General features: G+C 43.0%; 1 protein-coding gene across 19 annotated transcripts in view; it reads left to right on the top strand.

Annotated features, from left to right (window-relative positions):
* Positions 1–8,495: 8,495 nt before the first annotated feature.
* ENAH (ENAH actin regulator) overlaps positions 8,496–18,991 on the top strand; it is a 140,117-nt gene continuing 129,621 nt past the window's right edge. For 5 of the 19 annotated variants that reach the window (XM_070255991.1, XM_070255996.1, XM_070255998.1 and 2 more), the window contains exon 1: positions 8,735–9,016. In XM_070255991.1, coding sequence (XP_070112092.1) covers positions 9,012–9,016 — 5 coding nt within the window. In that variant the 5' untranslated portion in view covers positions 8,735–9,011. Of the gene's footprint in view, positions 9,378–18,991 lie in introns of all 19 variants that reach the window. The other 14 variants (XM_070255992.1, XM_070255994.1, XM_014738022.3 and 11 more) reach the window with 7 other exon arrangements.

Consider the following 18,991-nt stretch of genomic DNA (forward strand, 5'->3'; position numbering starts at 1 on the left):
GGAGACACATGGGTTTCATCCCAGCTCATGCCTGGCTCCTCAGCCATGACATCCAGACAATGGTCCCTCACTGAGAACTTTGCCGGAGAGCTGATTCCTAAGAGTTTAGTGGATTAGGGGAGTATCTTCCTCATATTTACCTCTGCCACCAACTTGATGGCCTAAGAGGGGTGCTGTTCCTTCTAGAAACTTGAACTTGAACATGGACAAAGACTCTTAATATGTGGTGGAACAACTGAGAGAAGTTTGGAACATTCAAACAGGACTTTACTAAAGATTTGTGGATAAAAAAGGGAAAATAAGCAGAGAGGGAAGCAAGAATGTAGATCACTGGGTTGTAAGTTACAGTTCTTGCTCATGACCTCAAGAGCTCCTGTCTTATCTGCATGTAATGTGGTGCCCTAAGAGGTTCTGCCTTCTTATCATTCTGCGCATCCTTCCCCATCTTGCATTTCCTGCCCTCTTCTGGAGGAGGAAGAACTCCAAAGTACATTAACCAACCAACCAGTGAGGAGTTGTGGTGCAGCAAGGCACACGGACTCTGAGAAGTTCTCAGAGCATCCCTTGATACGAGAACCTAGGTGAAAGTGGACCAAAAGCTTCAACCACAGATTTCCCCCTCAGTGCAGCAGCCATTGCTCTACTCAAAGACTGTGGGAACTTCTTGAAGGAGAGAATTGGTTTATTAGTTAATTTTGCTGTATAACAAACTACCCCATAACTTTAATGGCCTTAAAACAATATCCGTTATTTCTCATGATTCTGTTGGTTGACTGGGCAATTATTTTGGTCTGGATCAGCTCAGCTGGGGTTGGATGGTCTCGAACTCTCATTCACAACTGGGGGTTCACAAGCTGTTGGTCCAGGACCTCAGCTTGGACAACTCTCTTTTATCCATGTGGTCTCCCATTCTTTGGCAAACCAGACTAGGCTTCCTGACATGGCCATCTCATTTTCGGTTTCCAAGGAGCGGCAAGTAAGGGCAGGCCCCAATGTGGAAACCATTACAAGTCTCTGCTTTTGCTATTTGCTATTGTCTCATTGGCCAAAACAAGTCACATGACCAAACTCAGAGTCAACTAAAAGGCATGAATATTGAGAGAATATTTATTATAACCATTTTGTAAAAACTGACCACGGGGTAGGCCCCTGACTTGGTCCTGGCCAATTAGAGAACCTCTTCACTCTGGTTCAGGATGGTCATGTGGCTCAAGCTGGTCCAGTCAGAGTCCTTGCTGGTTGCATGGGATTGTTCAGCTTTGGGATCACCGTGCTGGTAGAATGTGAAATTGGAACTATGTATAGTAGGAGAGAAGAGGTCAAAACACAAAGGCAAAGATAAGCAGAACTCTGAGATGGAGATGGTGACGTTGTTTGCACCCCTGAATCTAGCTAGTCTGAAGATCATACTTGAAATATACAGATAAGTTCCCTTTTTTTTTTTTGCTTAAGCTACTTTGAATTGGGTTTCCATGAGCTGCAACCAGAATCCTTATGAAAAGACTTGGTTAGACGGTCGAAGCAAGAACATCTCCTTTTCTTTGACAGGTTAATGGTCATGGTGGGAGTAGTTACGTTAGGTTTAGCATCAGGGCCCCTTGTTACAATATTCCTCTTAGTGTCCTCTCACTAGAAACCCTATCATGACGAGAGGGTTAAATGCCTTATATTCTATGGATTGACGCCAAATGAGTAGGAGTTAACCAAAAGATCAAATTGCCCCATGTCAATAACTTTTATGCATTTACGCTCACTGCCTAGACTGCTTTAATGCTCCCTTCCCTACTTGTATCCTCACATCCAGTCTTAGAACAGAGTCACTATGGAAAGCATCATTGAGTCAAACCTGATATAAACTATGAACTTAGCTGGTTACATCAACTTTCAAAATTAAACAGACCGTTCAGTGCTTGGGATACCAGAAAAACATGAAGAATCACAGGCCAGCTTTCTTAGGAATTGTTTCTTAACTTAATTTGGGCATCATTCAGTAGGAAAGGAATGCCAAACCAGCCTTGATATTAGACAGAGGCCTGAAGATATAAATAACTCATATAAAGCAAATCAAGATCACCATCTCATTAGTAACAGGAGAGAAAATAAAGGGAAAAATAAGAAAAAGACCAGACCGTGAAATTTTGAAGGGAAATATTATTTGCAAGTGAGACACACTGAATAAAATCAAGTACAATGAGATGCTCAGTGAAGGCAACATTACAGAAAACACACAAAATAGGAGCTATTTAAAGAAAAATTAATTATGAGATGCTTGACAGATATAAAATGCCACCTGGGTTAGACAAGAAAGCCTGAATGGGAAGCTAAGAGACTAGGGTTCTATTCAACGTCTTTCCCTGAAATATTGTAACCATATGCATTGGTGATAAATTTCCAATGAGTACTTAATACCTAAAAAAGTCCTTCACAAGAAGATAAGTGAAGAAATAAATGAATCTTTTCCAAAGATTTTTGTTAAGTTTCATCCTACACTAAGACTTTTATGTCCAATTGCTTTGCAAACAACCAAAGCTCAAGACAGCATGGGGTCACCTAGGGGCTATGATGTTCCCTATTTAGTCTCTCTGATACTAATCAGAACATTAATAAAGAGAATATAGACATTTTTCTAAACACCTTTGGGCTTGGCTTCGTTTTGTTTATTGACCTGTATTCAACAAAAAATGTTAGCTAATACACTCCAACCATTTGTATACGCGTTTTTGGTTCACTGAGTTGCTTTAAGAAACTCTACCCCTATAAGGTCTAGAAACCCCTGCTAGCTGTATGCCTGGCATCTCTAAGGTGAAGGAGTGGTGAATGACTGAATTACCATTGGTCACTTCCCGGTAGCATTATCATCCTGGAGAAAAACCCAACATTAATTGGAGTTCCCTAGTTTGGAGACTCATTTAACTCATTTATTGAGTCCCTACATTGCACAAGGTACCAGCCTGGGCACCCGAGATACAAATCTCCACTCAGGGGTGGGGTTTATTTATAGCTCGGGTGATCCGAATGTCATGATTTACTGGATACACTATTGTTCCAGCTACCTGTGGGAGAATCACGAGTTAAATGCCTTGACGGTGTTTTGCTTTCAACTATGCGAGTTCCATTTCCTAAGTGGAACTTGAGTCTCTTTTTCTTTTTTTCTTTCTTTTTTTAACCAGAGGAAGTAAAGTGAAGTAGAAGAGGCCATCTGGTGCAGATGTTAAGAGTGTGGCCTGTGGAACCGGCCTTTCTGGCTTTCTCAGTTACTAGTTGTGTGGCTTTGGGTAAGTCTCTTAACCTTTCTGTGCCTCACCTTCATGAGCTACATGTGTATCAAGGACGACCATAACGGTACCCACTTCCTAGGAATGTTGTGAGGATTAACTGAGTCAATGTATGTTAGTGCCTAGCAGGTTAGCAAATATCATTACTGGCTAGTCAATTACTTAGTTACATTCATCTCTTACATTCCTGTGACTCAAAGAACACTACGTTTCTCAATGTAAAGCTTATCTACGTTGGCTACCATCTAAAGCAGGGATTAGTGCAGAGAGGAGATGGGAATGGGAGACTAAATTCTGCCGTTAATTATCTTAATTTTTGATTTGCACTTCATTTCACTTTAGACCAAATAAGAGTATTTAACCACTGACTACCTTGATCAAAGGACTCATTCTCTTCATATACAAGATGAGTACGATATCACCATTTTATTTCATTATAAGTTGGTACTAATGATAAATGAGTTAAGAATATTAAAATGTTTGGAGGCCAAATGGAAGTATTACCACTAATGACACATAATGGAATCTTTTTTCTGATAATTGCTGCTTTTCTTTCGACTTTAGGAAGGCTTGATTAGAGATTGAATTTTGACGTTAAAGCCAAGAAAATGAAGATTTGAAGATAATTTCTCAAACTAGAATCTGGCCAGGTCACCATGCTTAGCAACGGTTTCAGAGAGAAAGATAATTGGGATTTTTAATGAACTTTGAAACTTACGTGAGCAGTGGGGAAAAAAGCTACAAAAGACGTGGTGTTAAGCAGTGTGAATTAATTTTAGCTTGTTCAGGATACATCCTAGTGGTAATTTCTTTCTTCTCTACTGTGATTAGCCGAAAATAATCTTTTCTTTATTAACTTTTCTCCTGATTTCCTTTGAGGAAAGACTCCAAATTCAGTTGTCACCTGATCATAATGTCCCTAAAAGAAAAGACTGGTATTCTCAAGTTTGATTACAGTAAATGGGGTTAGTAAATCAATCCGGTGGAAGAAAAAGGGCAACCACTCATTTTTCTTCCCAAGCTACCAGCTTGATTTTATAAAATAAAAGATGAAGAGTTCAGAATTAGATTATGGTGATGCTTCTTTTCAATCCAATTTCTAAAGGACCATGATTTGATTGCTGTCTAGAATTGGGGCCCACCTGCTGAATTCTTTAAATGGCAGCCATGGCTGAATTTTGTGGAAATAATGCATTGCATTTTATAGAATATGGCCTCTACCGACTAATGTTACTTCAATGCTGTTCAGGCTTTATGAATCTTCTGCCAAGTTTAAACAGGGTAGTGCTAAGAAAAGAAAGAGACACTGGGGAAGAGGAAATGAAATTAACTGAATAAATCCTAATTTGGAAGGGAGAAAAATGACAAATGGAAGAAAAATGCAAATGGCAGAGGCAAATAGTTTCCTCTAATGTCTCTGTCTCTTGATAATATTTTAGAACCGAGGTTATATATGGGCAGCTAAAGCTGAAAGATGAGTAATAAAAATATCTTGAATCCTACTGGAATATCATGTTCTACATTATTTTTCTTCCATTCTTGGAGAGACAAAGAAAAATTACACTGTGAATTAATTGCCACAAAAGAAAACAGGTACTGTTACAGATAAGTAGAAAATGTATAATCACATTCGCTCCAAACTACCTTCTCTTCCTCACCCATCCCTAAGCAACTCCTCATTTTTCAAGGGAGAATCCTTTTTTGGGTGATGGGGGAGATAGTGCCTACAATCCTTAGCAATGATTTCCTGACTGCTGAGTAGCATTAGTCATGCATCCTTCTCACGCCCATAAATGGAGGACAAGCCCACACTGATGCTATCAGACGAATTTAAACAAGGCATGTTCTGAGAGAACCCTGAGAGCCAGACTGACAACACTCCTGCAGCAAACCCATCTTCAACAGAGCACGTTTTGTTTCTTCTTATGCCTGGGTGCACACAGCTAATAGATGCGCAGGTCAACTTGGGATGGCTGTGCGTACCCAGGGCGTGGAGCAGGCCTACTATTGTGGTGTTAAGCTGGGCTTGTACTGTGAGGGAAGATTGAGGTCCATATGCTTAGTGTTAAGGAGAGTGTATTTCTTTTGATTAATTGTTTCCTCATCATCTTAGAGCAGTCATTCGTTGATTCATTCATTCACCTTTCAATCATCCAGGTACCTACATGAGGGCCGGGTATGGGGCTTCAGGTGGGGCAACCCCTATGAGAGAACAGTTCAGTGATTTTTACCATTCAGCCAAGCCAACACAATCTCAGCTAATTTTTTTTTCCTTTTTGTGAGGAAGATTAGCCCTGAGCTAACATCTGTGCCAATCTTCCTCTATTTTTTGTATGTGGGATGCCTCCACAGCATGGCTGATGAGCCAAGTATGTCCGCACCCGTGACCCGAACCGGTGAACCCTGGCCGCCAAGCTGAGCGGGTGGAACTTTAACCACTCAGCCATGGGACCAGCCCCTCAGGTAATTTTCAAGCAGAGTTTATGAGAAGAAAATCAGCTTAAATTTTTACTGCCTTAACCCACTCTTACTTATGTCATAGGAAGGTAGCATGGTGTGGTAGAAGGGGCGATGGACCAATCATTGGAAATCCTAGGTTTAAGTTCCGGTTCCACCACAAAGGGAACGCATGGCTGTGGATAACTCATTGAACCTCTCTGGGCCTCACTTTCCTTTTTTGAAAAAATGAGGGGGTTGGACTTGAGATTCCTTCCATCTCTAAAATTCTTTTATTCTATATGGCAACACATTCCACAAAGTTTCCTTTGTGACCAGAATTAGTCTGTGATTTCCTAGCTCACATTTCTCTTTTGCCCTCCTTGACTGTTAAACCAAATATGAACAAGAAGCAATAACATTTGGTCACAGCCAACAAATTGCCCTTCCACAGAATGACCTTTGGCGGTCAGGCCACCCATTGCAGTATCTAAATCCAAAGGCAAGGGTATGACCAACTTGTGAGCTGGCGGGCTGCCATCCAGAAGGATGGAAATGGTTGTAGGCAGCCAAAATTCTTGGCTGGTACATTCTTAATAAACATAGAAAATAAGAACAGCATTTTCCACTTGGATTGCTTAATTTGGTACCCATACCACTGGAACATTTGCTGTTAGGATAAAGATGATGTGATATATCACTTATTTAGTGCAGGATGGATTAACTTTCACGAATGAGAAGTAGGTTATGGAGTCATCTGTAAGGAATTCTTATCCTTGCCTCTTGTCTCTGGCAGGAGATAGTTTGAGTCATTACAGCAAACTCTCCACCCCTTTTGGCCCTTTGTAAGAGTTTTCCCTGAAACACAAGCTCTGCTGGATTTACTGTATTGCTATGAATGGACTAAGGCAAATTGGTGTGAATTCTTTGTGGTCGAATATGTCTTATTAACACTTTTCCAAGATGGTTCCATATGTCCTTATTACTTTTCCAAGAAAAAAGCCTCCACAGCAAATGTTCTTTGATTAACTTGGAAAATAATATTTGAGGTGCCTGTGTTTTACTTACATAAATGACAGTGTTTATGACAAGACAATGAACCTCCTAGTTAGTAGCTATGATTTTTAATCATGCCTATTGCACTAACTCATCCATTCTTCAGCTCTTATATTCCGTCTTTACTTGTAAGATGGCAACAAGGCCATTTGACTGGCAAGGGTGTTTTGTCTCTAGTGCTTGGAGATCCTTGAATAAAATACTCTCTGTGACGGTGAGCTGTAATTAGATATGTGGGTGGAAATTAGTGTTCTTCAAGTACACCATGTTTAAGCAGAGGTACTGTGCTTTTTACTACCTGAGGCCACCCTGGTCCTGTGCCATAGCTCCAGGTCACTTGCTCCCACAGGGCTGTGGGTTTGAGACTTCAGGTTCCAAAAAGAAAATAACTGGGTATTGAGTCTGAAACCGGGGAGCTTTTTATAGTTAAACTGGGCCACACCGTTCTATTACAGACAAGTCAGGCATTGACCAAATATGACTATAACTTGTCCACTTTTGTTTTGGAAGTGTAAATGATCTCAACTGTCGCAACCATACGTAATTCGAATTGTACTTCCATCTTAAAATAAAACAGCCAAACTTATGAATAGATTCCTGGAGTCACAGTCGGTCCTCCATTTTGGATTAGATCCTCTAGTAATAGCAGCCCAGAAGCAACAGACCTTTTCCATCCTAGTCATCTTTTATAGAGAAAATACATCCCCTACCTCGAGACTACAGGAGGCCTGCAATTTGTCCAGTTTAAATTTTTATTTGATTATTGGATTTGCTTCTGGATACCGAAAAACTCCCCCAACTCTAAATTCTGGCTTCCTCGATGACCCCCGTACGCCGCCACCCCCCAGTGAGTTTGCTTCGCCAGCATTTCACAATTACCTTTTAAAGGAGGTGATTTCAAGACCGTGTGAATGACGGAAAATTTAAAACCACCATTAGTTCGCAGCCCTCCCCGCCCGCCGGCCGGAATTCCCTTTTTGCTAATGACGAGAGAAAGCGGCTTCACTGGCTGCGTTTCTCTCCTCCACTCCCGCGGCTGCACACGTTTGAGCGCGCGTCTCCCGGCGACTGCGTTTCCCCGCGAGCTGGCTGCGTTCGTTTGGGGATGAAGTCATCCCTAAACATAGCGTGTGCATATCTGTTCGTTAAATCGGTCCAGCAAGCTGGGATTCCTGGGGAAGAACGGGAGCGCAGCGAACAATGATGACCATATTTTACATTTGCACGCCACCCCCTCCCCCCTTCCCGGAGGACTGGCTGGGAGCCGCCGCGCGGCGGGGGCGGGCGGTGGGGCCGGCCGGGATGCCCACCGACTCGCGGACCCGGGCCTGAGACAGCAACGGGGCGAGCTGAGGACAAGCCCCGCGCGAGGGCACCCGGCCGCCAGCAGCTCCGGAGTCCCCCGGCCCGGCCCCGTGCCCAGTCACGCATCCCGCTCGCAGCCTCCCGCTCCCCACGCCGGTGCCCGCGCGTCCCGCGCCCGGGAGGTCCCGCGGGTCCCCGTGCGGGAGGCCCGGGAGCTCCCCCAGCTTCAGGGGAGCGGGAGGCGACGGGGAGGGGGCCGACGGCCAAGGACTACCCGGGGCGAGGACCCCCCCCGCGGGCAGCGGGCCGGGGGTAGGGGGGCGCCCCGATCCCAGGGGGCTGGAGGGGGCGGGGCGGGGAGGCAACAAAGAGCTTCCACGGCCCCGCCGCCGCCGCGCCCGCGCCCGCCCCGCCCCGCTCTCCGCAGTCCGGCGGGGGCCCGGGCCGCCCGCGGGGGGTGCGCGCCCGCCCCCGCCTCCCCTCCCCCCGCGCCGCCCCCTCGGCCCCGGGGGAGGCGGGAGGAGGGCGGCGCCTGCGTGCTCCTCCGCGCGCCCCGCCTCCTCCGGGCTCCGCGCGGCGCTCCGGCTCTCCGCCCGGCTCTGCTCCGGCTGCCGCAGCTGCAGCTTGCACACGGCCTCGGGCGGGCGCGGCGGCGCGGGCCTGCGGAGCGGCGGCGGCGCGGGCCGGCGGCACCCCCGAGGGCGGCCGAGGAGCTCCGGGCGGCGGCGGCGGCGGACTCGCTCGGCCGGCTGCGCGCGCCCTCCCCGGCCCTGGTCTCGCCCGCTCGGCCGTTAGGGCCGGCGCCGCGGCTTTGTGCGCGGGCATGGTGTAGCCCCCGCCGCCGCGCGGAGGAGCCGGCTGCGTCCCCGCCCCCGGAGGAGCGACCCCCTCGGCTCGGCGTCTCCCGGCTGCTGGGGACCCCTCGGCGCCGCCGGCACCATGAGGTGAGGGGCGCGCGGGGCGGGGGCCGGCGGGCCATTGTGCCGCGATCCCCGCGTTCCCCGACCCCGCCTTCCCCCGCCCGGCCCGGCGCGGCGCCCCGGCTCAGCGAGCTCTTCTCCCCCTCCCCCTTTTGTCCCTTCCAATTTCTCTTTCTTTCTTGTCCCCCTCCCCTGGCAGCCCCTCTTATGGGGGGGCTCTCTTTTCGACGGTCTCCCAATTTTCCTCAACTGCTCTCCTTTCGTCCTGGATTTCCCTTCCGAAATTTCGTTTGCTCCTGGCTCCCTCCCCCCCAACCTTGGCGAGCCAAACCTGGGAGATGGGGAGGGGTTCGAGAATGGAAGCGTGCATGTTGCTGGGAAACAGGTATTTTTCTGGAGATCTGTGAAAATGTCGTGCGCTTTTATGACAAAACTCTCGCGTTTCATGAAAAAAGGAAGAAAAGTTTGAAAGATCTGAAATCTGTGCGGGTCATCGAGTGCTCTGGGAGTGGGAGGGGAGGGAGCTCTGAAAGGTGAAATTTCACGATGGTGGGGGAAGGGAAAGGATTTATTAGGTTTATATTTGGGGGGACAATAAAGGGTGGGATAAGTAAGTTGTTTGGGGTGTGTAGACGGGAACGGGGGCGGGATGTGTTTGGAAAACCCTTTTCTCTCCTTCCTCTGTTGCAGCCCTCTGTTGCATTGCAGCATCTGGCTTTCCCCTTTCCTCTGTAATCAATAAAACAGAAGCTAAATTATCTTTTCAGTCCCAAAGAAAAGGATTGAATGTACTGTCGTAAAATATTTTTTTAATTGATACGCTGGAACATATGGTGTGATATTTTTCTTTGTCGTTTCTCCAATTGTGTAAGAGAATAAACCATGATGTGGTGTGTCATTCATTGGGAATTTTTTTCAGCCTTCCCTAAGCCTGTTTTGTGTCCATAACCTTCTCTTTTCGGATTGGTGCAAGACTTCGTGAGAACTGGGACTCGGGAGACGGAAGGCTGGTCCGTTCTGCGGTATCATCCTTGTGGGCCTTCCTTTTAGGTTAAACAATTGTAAATAAAGTAAATTACTCCATTTCTGTCTCCTGGAAGAGATAGTCTTACACTTACTTCTTTTGGATTTGAATCTCCTTTGTGTTAAAGATTAATGGCCAACTATTGCCAAGACCTTTATAATATAGCACAATGAGATTTGAATGATATAATCTTCAAATTCCTTCGCTTTGGTGAGAAAATGTCATGTCATTGGAATTCTTTCTCAATTTAAGTAGTTTCCATTTTAAACTTCAGGGGTTTTTTTTTTTTCCTAACAAGGAAATTTTGTTGATTTATGTATTTTTTTTTGTTATGTAGCTGTGTGGGATTTTCACTTCAGCTTACTGTGAATTTGCATTATGTTTTTCTCTGATTCCAAGTTACAGACCTTTATTTTGATGGCCTAAAAAAACTGTGTTCAATGCTGTTTCTCTAAGTGACCCTTTTCCTTGGTGATTTCACACAAGTTACTTTCAATGTAGTGGATCAGTTTAAAATGTAATTATGGCATACAAAAACCATAATCTTTGTAAAATATGGCTTGAAAAACTTAAGCCAAGTGTTTGAGCATGGTTTTTTATTGTTACTAATGTCCTTGAAAACTCAGAAGATAGAATAAAACATTCGTAGTGTTATATCTTGTAATATTATGTATTGTGGATTTCTGCTTTAAAGATTTAATGCTGTATAGGGGTCTTGCAGACCAGAAATTACCAGTTTTTTCCAAACTTCGGGTAAATTTATCTCAACACTGAGAAATGTAAAACCGTGAAAGTGGGATATTTTTAAATGAAATGATAGTAAAGTTGTCTGATTCAGAGGTGACGAACCAAAAAAAAAAGTAGTTTTGGGTATTCACTGAAGGTTGATCACTATCATGTATAGTTGTCAGTCTGTCACAGGCATATTATGTCTTCACTTAAATCTTCACTGAAAAGTTCCTTTTCTAATGAAAAGTAGCTTGTGATTTTTAAGGTATTTTCCTGCTCTATTCCTTCTTAAACCCTGGGAGGGAGGAGTCACACTGATGCTTCCCAGCAACGTAAATGCAGAATGTGGCCCACGGGTCTGCAAAGTTCGTTCAAGTAGTCTGCAGTAATTCTTTGTAGGCTAATTTTGAATAATTTAAGAGCAGAAAAGAGGATCAGCTTCTCACTCTGGAAGGCATCGGGTCATTTGGGAGGTGGCGTGTGCAGCTCGTGCACGCCAGTTCCTGAGACACCTGTAAAAGCAGGGTGGTCTCCTGGGGGGTAAAAGGTTCTTGTGCTGGTTGCAAAAAGCTTTGGGATATTTTGGTGCTTAAGAAAAGGCTTTTCAGGTTATATTAATATTTGACTTAGTGATGCTTTCAAGTACTGTAGGATATAAATGTTATACAATTAAACTGAGTCTTTTAGTTATCTTAAGGAGTAGTTCTCATGTCTTCAAGGCCGTCCAGAAAGAGGAATTTCCACTTAAGTTAGTCCAAATTCTGAGGAGAGGATATGATGAATATGTTGCGGTTTAAGTATTTGCGATAAGATCTCTCACATGACTTTAATTTTAGGCATAGCATGCTCATTGTGCTATAATGTAATAATCCCTATGCAGAGGGAACTGAATAATACTTTACATTCCTGAAACAATCTTCAGGGCATTCTACACCTGTAAAAAGCTGTATGTAGAATTACTTGCTAATACTTGGCTTAAAGATGAGAATTAAAAAAATGAAAAAGTGTATTTCTTATACGAGACAGTGAAAGGGCTGACTCACAAAAAATTGGTAGTTTTATTAGTGTAATGTCCAACTTTTTGGTTCTATTCTTTTCATTTATGTAAATTTTCAAAAGTATATGATGATTTGTGATTGAGGTAGGTGTAATATTATAGAGTGTATGCCTTTTAAATAGTTGCTTTTTTTTTTTTTTTTTTTTACTAGTTGGTTAGTTACTTAAGATCTTTCTTTATAGAAAGAGGAGCTTATCTGATCTAAAATAGTTGCATGTAGCCTAGTGGCTAAGAAGAGCTCAGAAGATTTTGGATTGACATTCTTGGGTGGATATTAAATATCCAGGTTCCACTCACCACTCTGTGGCTTTCTCATGTAAAAAGGGGTCGTGAGGTTGTGGGGATTCGTCCAAGCCACTTACTAGCTGGATGACCTTGACCTAATCACATTATTTCACAGGTCCATATTTCAAACTATGTAAATACAGGGATAATTCTTTCCTGGGTAGTGAGGGTCAAATGGTAATGGAAGAGAGGGTGCTTTGTATCCTTGTAAGCGTTACGCGGTTATGTTACCCTTGTTTCAAGGCTTAGTGCTCTCTTTAGACTAGTTACGTAAAACTTTTGGGTAGTTTGCTTCACCTTTCTGGGCCTTTTATCTGGTTCAAGGATGGCGAGTAGGTTACGTTTTGCTCATCTGCCTCCATAAAGGAAGCCATAGGCCTGAGTCTGAAGAAGCTGAGAAGGGCTGTTGAGGACGGGACATTGTAGACATCACTCATTCATAGGGTGGCCAGGAGTCGGAGCTGACTGGACAGCATGTGACAGCAAGCTCCAGCTGGTAGTGGCCGCCATGTTGGTAAGGACATGGATGCATTTCTGGGCTTGGTGGGAAAGCGTGCTCTGATTTGTAATGTTTGATTGGGATGTGGGTCCCAGAGAGGGGCAGTGGAGAGTGTTTCCTGGAATGCTACTTATTTACCCATCTCTGATCTCGTCCAGCCTTCCTGTTTTATAGATGAGGAAACCCATCTTTAATTTCCTTTCTGTGTGTATATTTAGAGTCTTCGTAAGACTTGTGATTTTGTTACTTTCATCTATGGTAATGCTAAGTTTAATATATATTTTAGAGTCTGGTCCTGTCAAAGCCCAGAAGATCCAGGTTTTATATGCTGGCTCGTTAATTGAGCAAACTGGTAAAAATGGAGATAATTCTATTATTTCACAAGATTGTTGTGTCAAGAGAGATATCTATGAATGGATACAACTAGTAGTCTCTGTTCCCATGTGGCTTCATTTCTACTTATGGCTGTTGGATGTGTGACTTTCCCACAGAGGTTCTTTTTAGGGACAGGAGCCAAATTTGCATTTTTTTGGAATGTCAGTGCCTTGTAATTAGGCGTTGTTTGGCATTGTAGGTATTTATTAAGTGAATAAATGTTGAATTAGTGAGGCTTAATGGAGAAAATCTCCTGAAATTTATGCAGTATTCAAGGTTTTGGATACCTTCTTGGCCCAGTTGGAATAAGCAAAATGACTCGGCAGGCCCCATTTGGCTGTTATGGAGGAAATTACCTACTGGACTGATGGTTTTGGTTACTTACCTACACCCAGCTTAAATCTGGGGTGATTGTATAACTTGTAGAGCGCCCAGTCTCTATCATAAGTGTAAGGAGGATTTGGAAACATGTGATTTCCATTTTTATGTGGTTGTGGGGGAGGGAGAGAATCTTAGAGTCTACCTGTGCCAACTTAAAATCTCCTTTTCCTTTACCCACCTCCCCTTTCTTTGAAATCGGTGGATGGACTTGAGTGGAAGTAAAAGTTCAGAGACTGAACTGAGGCTGTACCTCAGTGGATGCTTCCCCAAATAAGGGCATATGAAGTTTTCTGGAATAGAAAGCAGGAAGGGAATTCCTTGTTAGACCTTCTGGGAAGCAGTCTCTGATCTATTTACCTCCCAGCTATTCCTGTGTTCCTATGCACTCTGCGTATTTCTTTGCTGTTGCATTTATTACATTGTTTTATAATTATCTGGATCTGTCTGTCCCTCTTCATTGTAATTCCTTGAGGGCAGGGACTACGTTTTTATATTCATGGTACCAGCAAAATATTTGGCAAACAGTGGGTGCTCATATAAATTTCTGACTTTGACTGGAGCGTTCTTTTCCAGAATCTGTTCACTGACAATCACAGCCACCATTTTTGGAGCACCTGTAATGTTCTAGAAGCTCTGCTGGGTACTATAGGGTGTAATATAGTATTTCGCATATAGTAAATATTAAAAAAGTTATTTAATTTCAACAGCCAAACAAAAACCAGCATCCTGACCAGAGCAATAGATGTAGGGTTTGTTTCTTACTCAAACAAAGCACAGAAGTGGCCCAAAAGAGTCAGACTCAGGTTTGTCTAACTCCACAGCCCCTTGGAGGGTACCATGTTTCTGTAACTTTCTTGTTAAATCCTGAATTAATGAAGGGGCCATCCTTCTGTGCTTTAGTCTCTTTGATCATGGGACTTGTAAGTATTTTTGAGCAGCAAGTGTATGCATGTCTATTGGTTTAGCTTATTTCTGCTCCATCGAATGCCGCCTTTGTTTTGATTCTTATCAGTGTTTAAAATACCAATAATTTTTTCCCTATTTTTTTGCAATTATAAATTCTGAAGGCTGGAAGTCTGAGATCAGGGTGCCAGCATGGTTGGGTTTTGGCAGGGCTCTCTTCTGGCTTGTAGACTGCCATCTCGCTGTGTCCTCACACGGCAGAGAGAGAGAGAGAGACAGAGATCTCTCTGTTCCTTCTTAGAAGCTCACCAATCCTGTCAGATTAGGGCCTCACCATTATGATCTCATTTAACCTTTTTATTATTAGTTATTTAAAGATTTTGTTTTTCCTTTTTCTCCCCAAAGCCCCCCAGTGCATAGTTGTATATTTTAAGTTGTGGATCCTTCTAGTTGTGGCATGTGGGACGCTGCCTCAGCATGGCCTGATGAGCGGTGCCATGTCTGCACCCAGGATCCAAACTGGCAAAACCCTGGGCCACCGAAGTGGAGGGCGTGAACTTAACCCCTCGGCCATGGGGCCGGCCCCTCATTTAACCTTAATTACCTCCTAGAAGCTCTATTTCCAAATACAGCCACATTGGGGGTTAGGGCTTTGACATGCGGATTTTGGGGGGACGCAATTTAGTCCATAGCAGAAGATAGCCAGATTTTGTTGTCAGTGCATACCACTTTGATGGGAAAAGCTAATCTCTGTAATGCTTAGGTGAGTTATAGATAGGTTTTGTTTTAAGTAACCCTACAGGTAGAAATCATTTACTAAAGAAAATAAATGAGGGGGCTGACTTATGCAAGAAATCTCATTTTCTAGAAATTTCTCTACCATGGGAAGCTTCTTTTTTTTTTTTAATAATTCTAATAAATTTAATTAATGGGTAACTGTTCCAAAGAATCCCTCTGGTGTGAAGCAGTGTGCATACATCTGAGTGTGAAGGTTGCACGGTATGGAGGGTACAGCTGTGAAGTCAGCCTGAGTTTGAATTCTGTTTTGACATTTACTAACTAATTGATTTTTGAGTAGGTTACACTTTTTGAGATTTGAATTCCTTCTGTAAAATGGAGATAATTTTTGCGTTACAGAATTGTTGGGAAAATTAAATCAGAAATTACATAAAACCCTGGCATAACACTTGGCACGTAAAATGGTCTTGATAAGAGGAAATCCTTTACTTCTATGGAAGTCTGACATCTCTTAAGTTTATGTTAAGAATGTGAAAAATCATGTAAAGTGGCGCAGCTGCTTTAGAAGACAGTTTGGCAGTTCCTCAGAAAGTTAAACATAGAGTTACTGTGTGACCTAGCAGTTCCACTCTTAGGTGCTGCCCAAGGGAAATGAAAACATATGTCCACACAAAAACTTGTACACAAATGCTTATAGCAGCAATATTCTCAATAGACAAAGAGTGGAAACAACCCAAATGCCCAGTGACTGGTCAGTGGATGATCAAACCGTGATCTGTCACTACAGTGGAGTGATGTTTGACCGTTGAAAGGAGTGGAGAGCTGGTGCATGCCACAGCGTGGATGGAAACAGTATGCTGAGTGAAGAAAGTCAGATGTGAAAGGCCACGTGTTGTATGGTTCCGTTGATGTGAAATGTCCACAATGGGCATATCTATAGACAGAAAGGAGACTCGTGGTTGCCGGAGTCTGGGGAGAGTGAAGGAGGAATGGAAAGTGACTGTTTTTATGAGGATAGGTGCTTGCTTTCTGGGGAGGTGAAAATATTCTGGAATTAAACAGTGGTGATAGTTGTATAACCTCGTGAATAGACTAAAAACCATTGAATTTTATGCTTTAAAATGGTGAATTTTATGTTACGTGAATTGTATCTCAACCTCCACTGCCCCATCCTTGGTTTGTTATTTTCACTAGAATAGATAATATCAGAAGAGGCTCTCATTTGCTTTACATTGTTTCTGACATTTTTATTACTTTGCCTTAATGTTTTAAATTGACGTCTTCTTGTTTTCTGAAGAAGAGACTGAAGACAGAGCCACTGGGCTTTTCTCTGGAGGGAACCAGGAGATGGCAGTGCCCCAGGGGCAGCACTGACCCTGGTGCCTTTGAGAGGCCTGGACAGACTTTGGAGCCCTGTTGTCCTGCCAGGGTCGCAGCCATCTCTCTGGGAGCCCTGTTCTAAGTAAGGATGTCTAAGGTCGCTGATCAAGCCAACAAAGCAAATCCATCAGAATCTTCAGAAAACTGTTTACTCTGAGTGGTGATTTTTCTTGGGTCTGTTTACAATAATCTCAAATACCAAAGAAAGTTTCGTCTTTGGGGGATGAAGTGGCCTTGATGGCATTTTTAAACGGACTGAGTACTTTTCCAGTGGGTAAAGGCCTTCTAGAACATCTGGTCTTGGTAACCAGCACATCTGATGAGATGAAGTCAGAATGACTACCTTTAACTCTGGCTTCCAGGGTTCTCAGTCGCCTTTTTTTTTGGTGTCTGCGTTATATGTGTCAACGTGGTAGGGAAGAAGCTTCATAAAGGACCCTGGACATAAGTGAAATAAGATGAGTCGCTCTTGAGGGCAGGTCTCAGAGAGTCCGTATTGCTGGTTTCACAGGGAAGTGAAGGGGTCTTTCTGTGCAGGTTTTAGTAAATATTGGTTGTATTTGAGTGTCTGCTCTGTTCTGCAACCCTGAGATGTCCCTTCTTCTCCTCCTCCAGATTCTCATCTCCCGTTAGACTGGTATTACAAGCAAAATTGTGACTGGTCAATTTTTAACAATTTACGATTTAGGAATTAGAAGTTTTCATTTAAAACTTAGAGTTTTTATTTCTCTGTAGTCTCTTTAATCTTTGTATTTGTAGCATTTTACGAGAATGAACCAATTACTGTTGTCTGAAGAAATGTCTGGTCAATGTTTTGTCTTTTACTTTTTTCCTTCTATTATAAAGTGGTACAGGTTTTGCATAGATTTTAGAAAGAATGGATGGTCTAAAGATGTTAATAACTCAAATCCAAACCGTCTAGAGTTTTGACATTTTGATGAATAGCTTTCTAGACTTTTTATAATGCGTATATACAGCCGTAAATGTGCTTGTGTGTGTGTGTATGAATGTGTTTTAAATAAAAGTGAGATCGTACTCGGTAAAGCTGCAGTTATATATTTTGTAACTGGCCCCTTTCCACGTAATTCTTGTCACTAGACACAGATCTGTATAATTTTATGTAGACTGCACAGTATTTTCACTATGCTTTGGATGGCCTTAATCTACTTAATCATCTCTTAGGCATGGACTGGTAGATTTTTTTCCCATTATTGTGCTTATTATAAAAAACACTGCTGTGAACATCTTTGGATATATGTTTTTTGTGCACATATCTGATATTTTATATCTGCACATGTACTTAGATTTTAGGATAAATTCCCCCAAGTAAAATCAAGGAGTAGCATTTATTTCCTTCCTTTCTCTTAGTTTTCTCTGTCAGCAGGTCCTCTCAGGCCGACCTCCATTGCTTCTCTCCATCTCACTGCCACTGCTCAAGTCCAGGCCACTGTCACTCACCTGAACAGTTAGTGTCTCCTCATTTCCATTCTTGTCCCCCGTTTTCCATGCATCAGCTAGAATGATCTTAAAGAGGAAATTAGATAATTGTTATTCCCCCTGCTAAAGCCTTCAATGGCATCTTTGTACATTTAGGATAAAACCCAAATTAATAATAAAACCAAAATTATTAAAGTCCTGGCTGATCTGGCTATATTCCTAGCTCCCAGCACCAGTGTCTGTGAGTACACAATAAGTATTTGAGAGAATAATAAATGAAATTACCAGACCAAAGGGAATTTTATCAGTTTCTGATACATATAACCAAGGTAGCAGCCCTAGGTGAGTGTGCCAGTATCTTCACGTTCTGGCCAGCTCAGGACATTATCAGCCTTTTTAATCTTTACCAATCCGATAGGCAAAAGGTGTTATCTTGTCATATTAATTTATATTTCTTGGATTACTAGTAGAGTTGAATCATTTCTTCATGTGTTTATTGTACATCTCTATTTTTGTGTGAATCAGTCTGTTCGTGTGCTTTGATTTCTTGATGGGATGTTTAGTTTTCTTGTAATGATTTATAATATGTTTTAATAAGTGACCCTTTATAAAGTGCAGACGTAGTGTGTCAGTTCTCTAATGCCGTGTAACGAACCACCTCAGGACCTAGTAAAACGTGTGTGAGTTGGTTGGGCAGTTCTTCTGCTGGTCTGCCCTGGACGCACTCATGTTTTTGTTCCTTGGTTGGGTCCATGTGGTGTGTCTGTCTCTTACTTTGTCATAGCAGCCTTCCACGAGATTGTGCCCCACTGTGCAAGCTCTTCTTAGACCTCTGCCTGTGTCCCGTCCCCTTATGTCTTCTTGGCCAGAGCAAGTCACATGGTCAAGCCTAGGGTCAGCGTGGGAGGAGACAATACACGGATGTATCAGGAGGTGTGATTCATCGGGGGCCGTGATGTAAAATCTACCACATGTATCTCCTAAATTCGTCACTTTTACGTCTGTTTGTTTTGGTATAGACGTTTTAAAATTTCTTGTCAGATCTGTCAGTCTTTACCTTTATAGCTTCTGCCTTTCTTGTCATGTGTTCCCCAACCTAAAGTTATGTGCATATTAATCTACATTTTCTTCTTTTACTTTTATGGTTTCATTTATGTTAAAATTTAAGCCACTTGGAATTTATTTTGGTGT

The sequence above is a fragment of the Equus caballus genome, chromosome 30 (genome assembly GCF_041296265.1).
Source record: "Equus caballus isolate H_3958 breed thoroughbred chromosome 30, TB-T2T, whole genome shotgun sequence".
Taxonomy (NCBI): domain Eukaryota; kingdom Metazoa; phylum Chordata; class Mammalia; order Perissodactyla; family Equidae; genus Equus; species Equus caballus.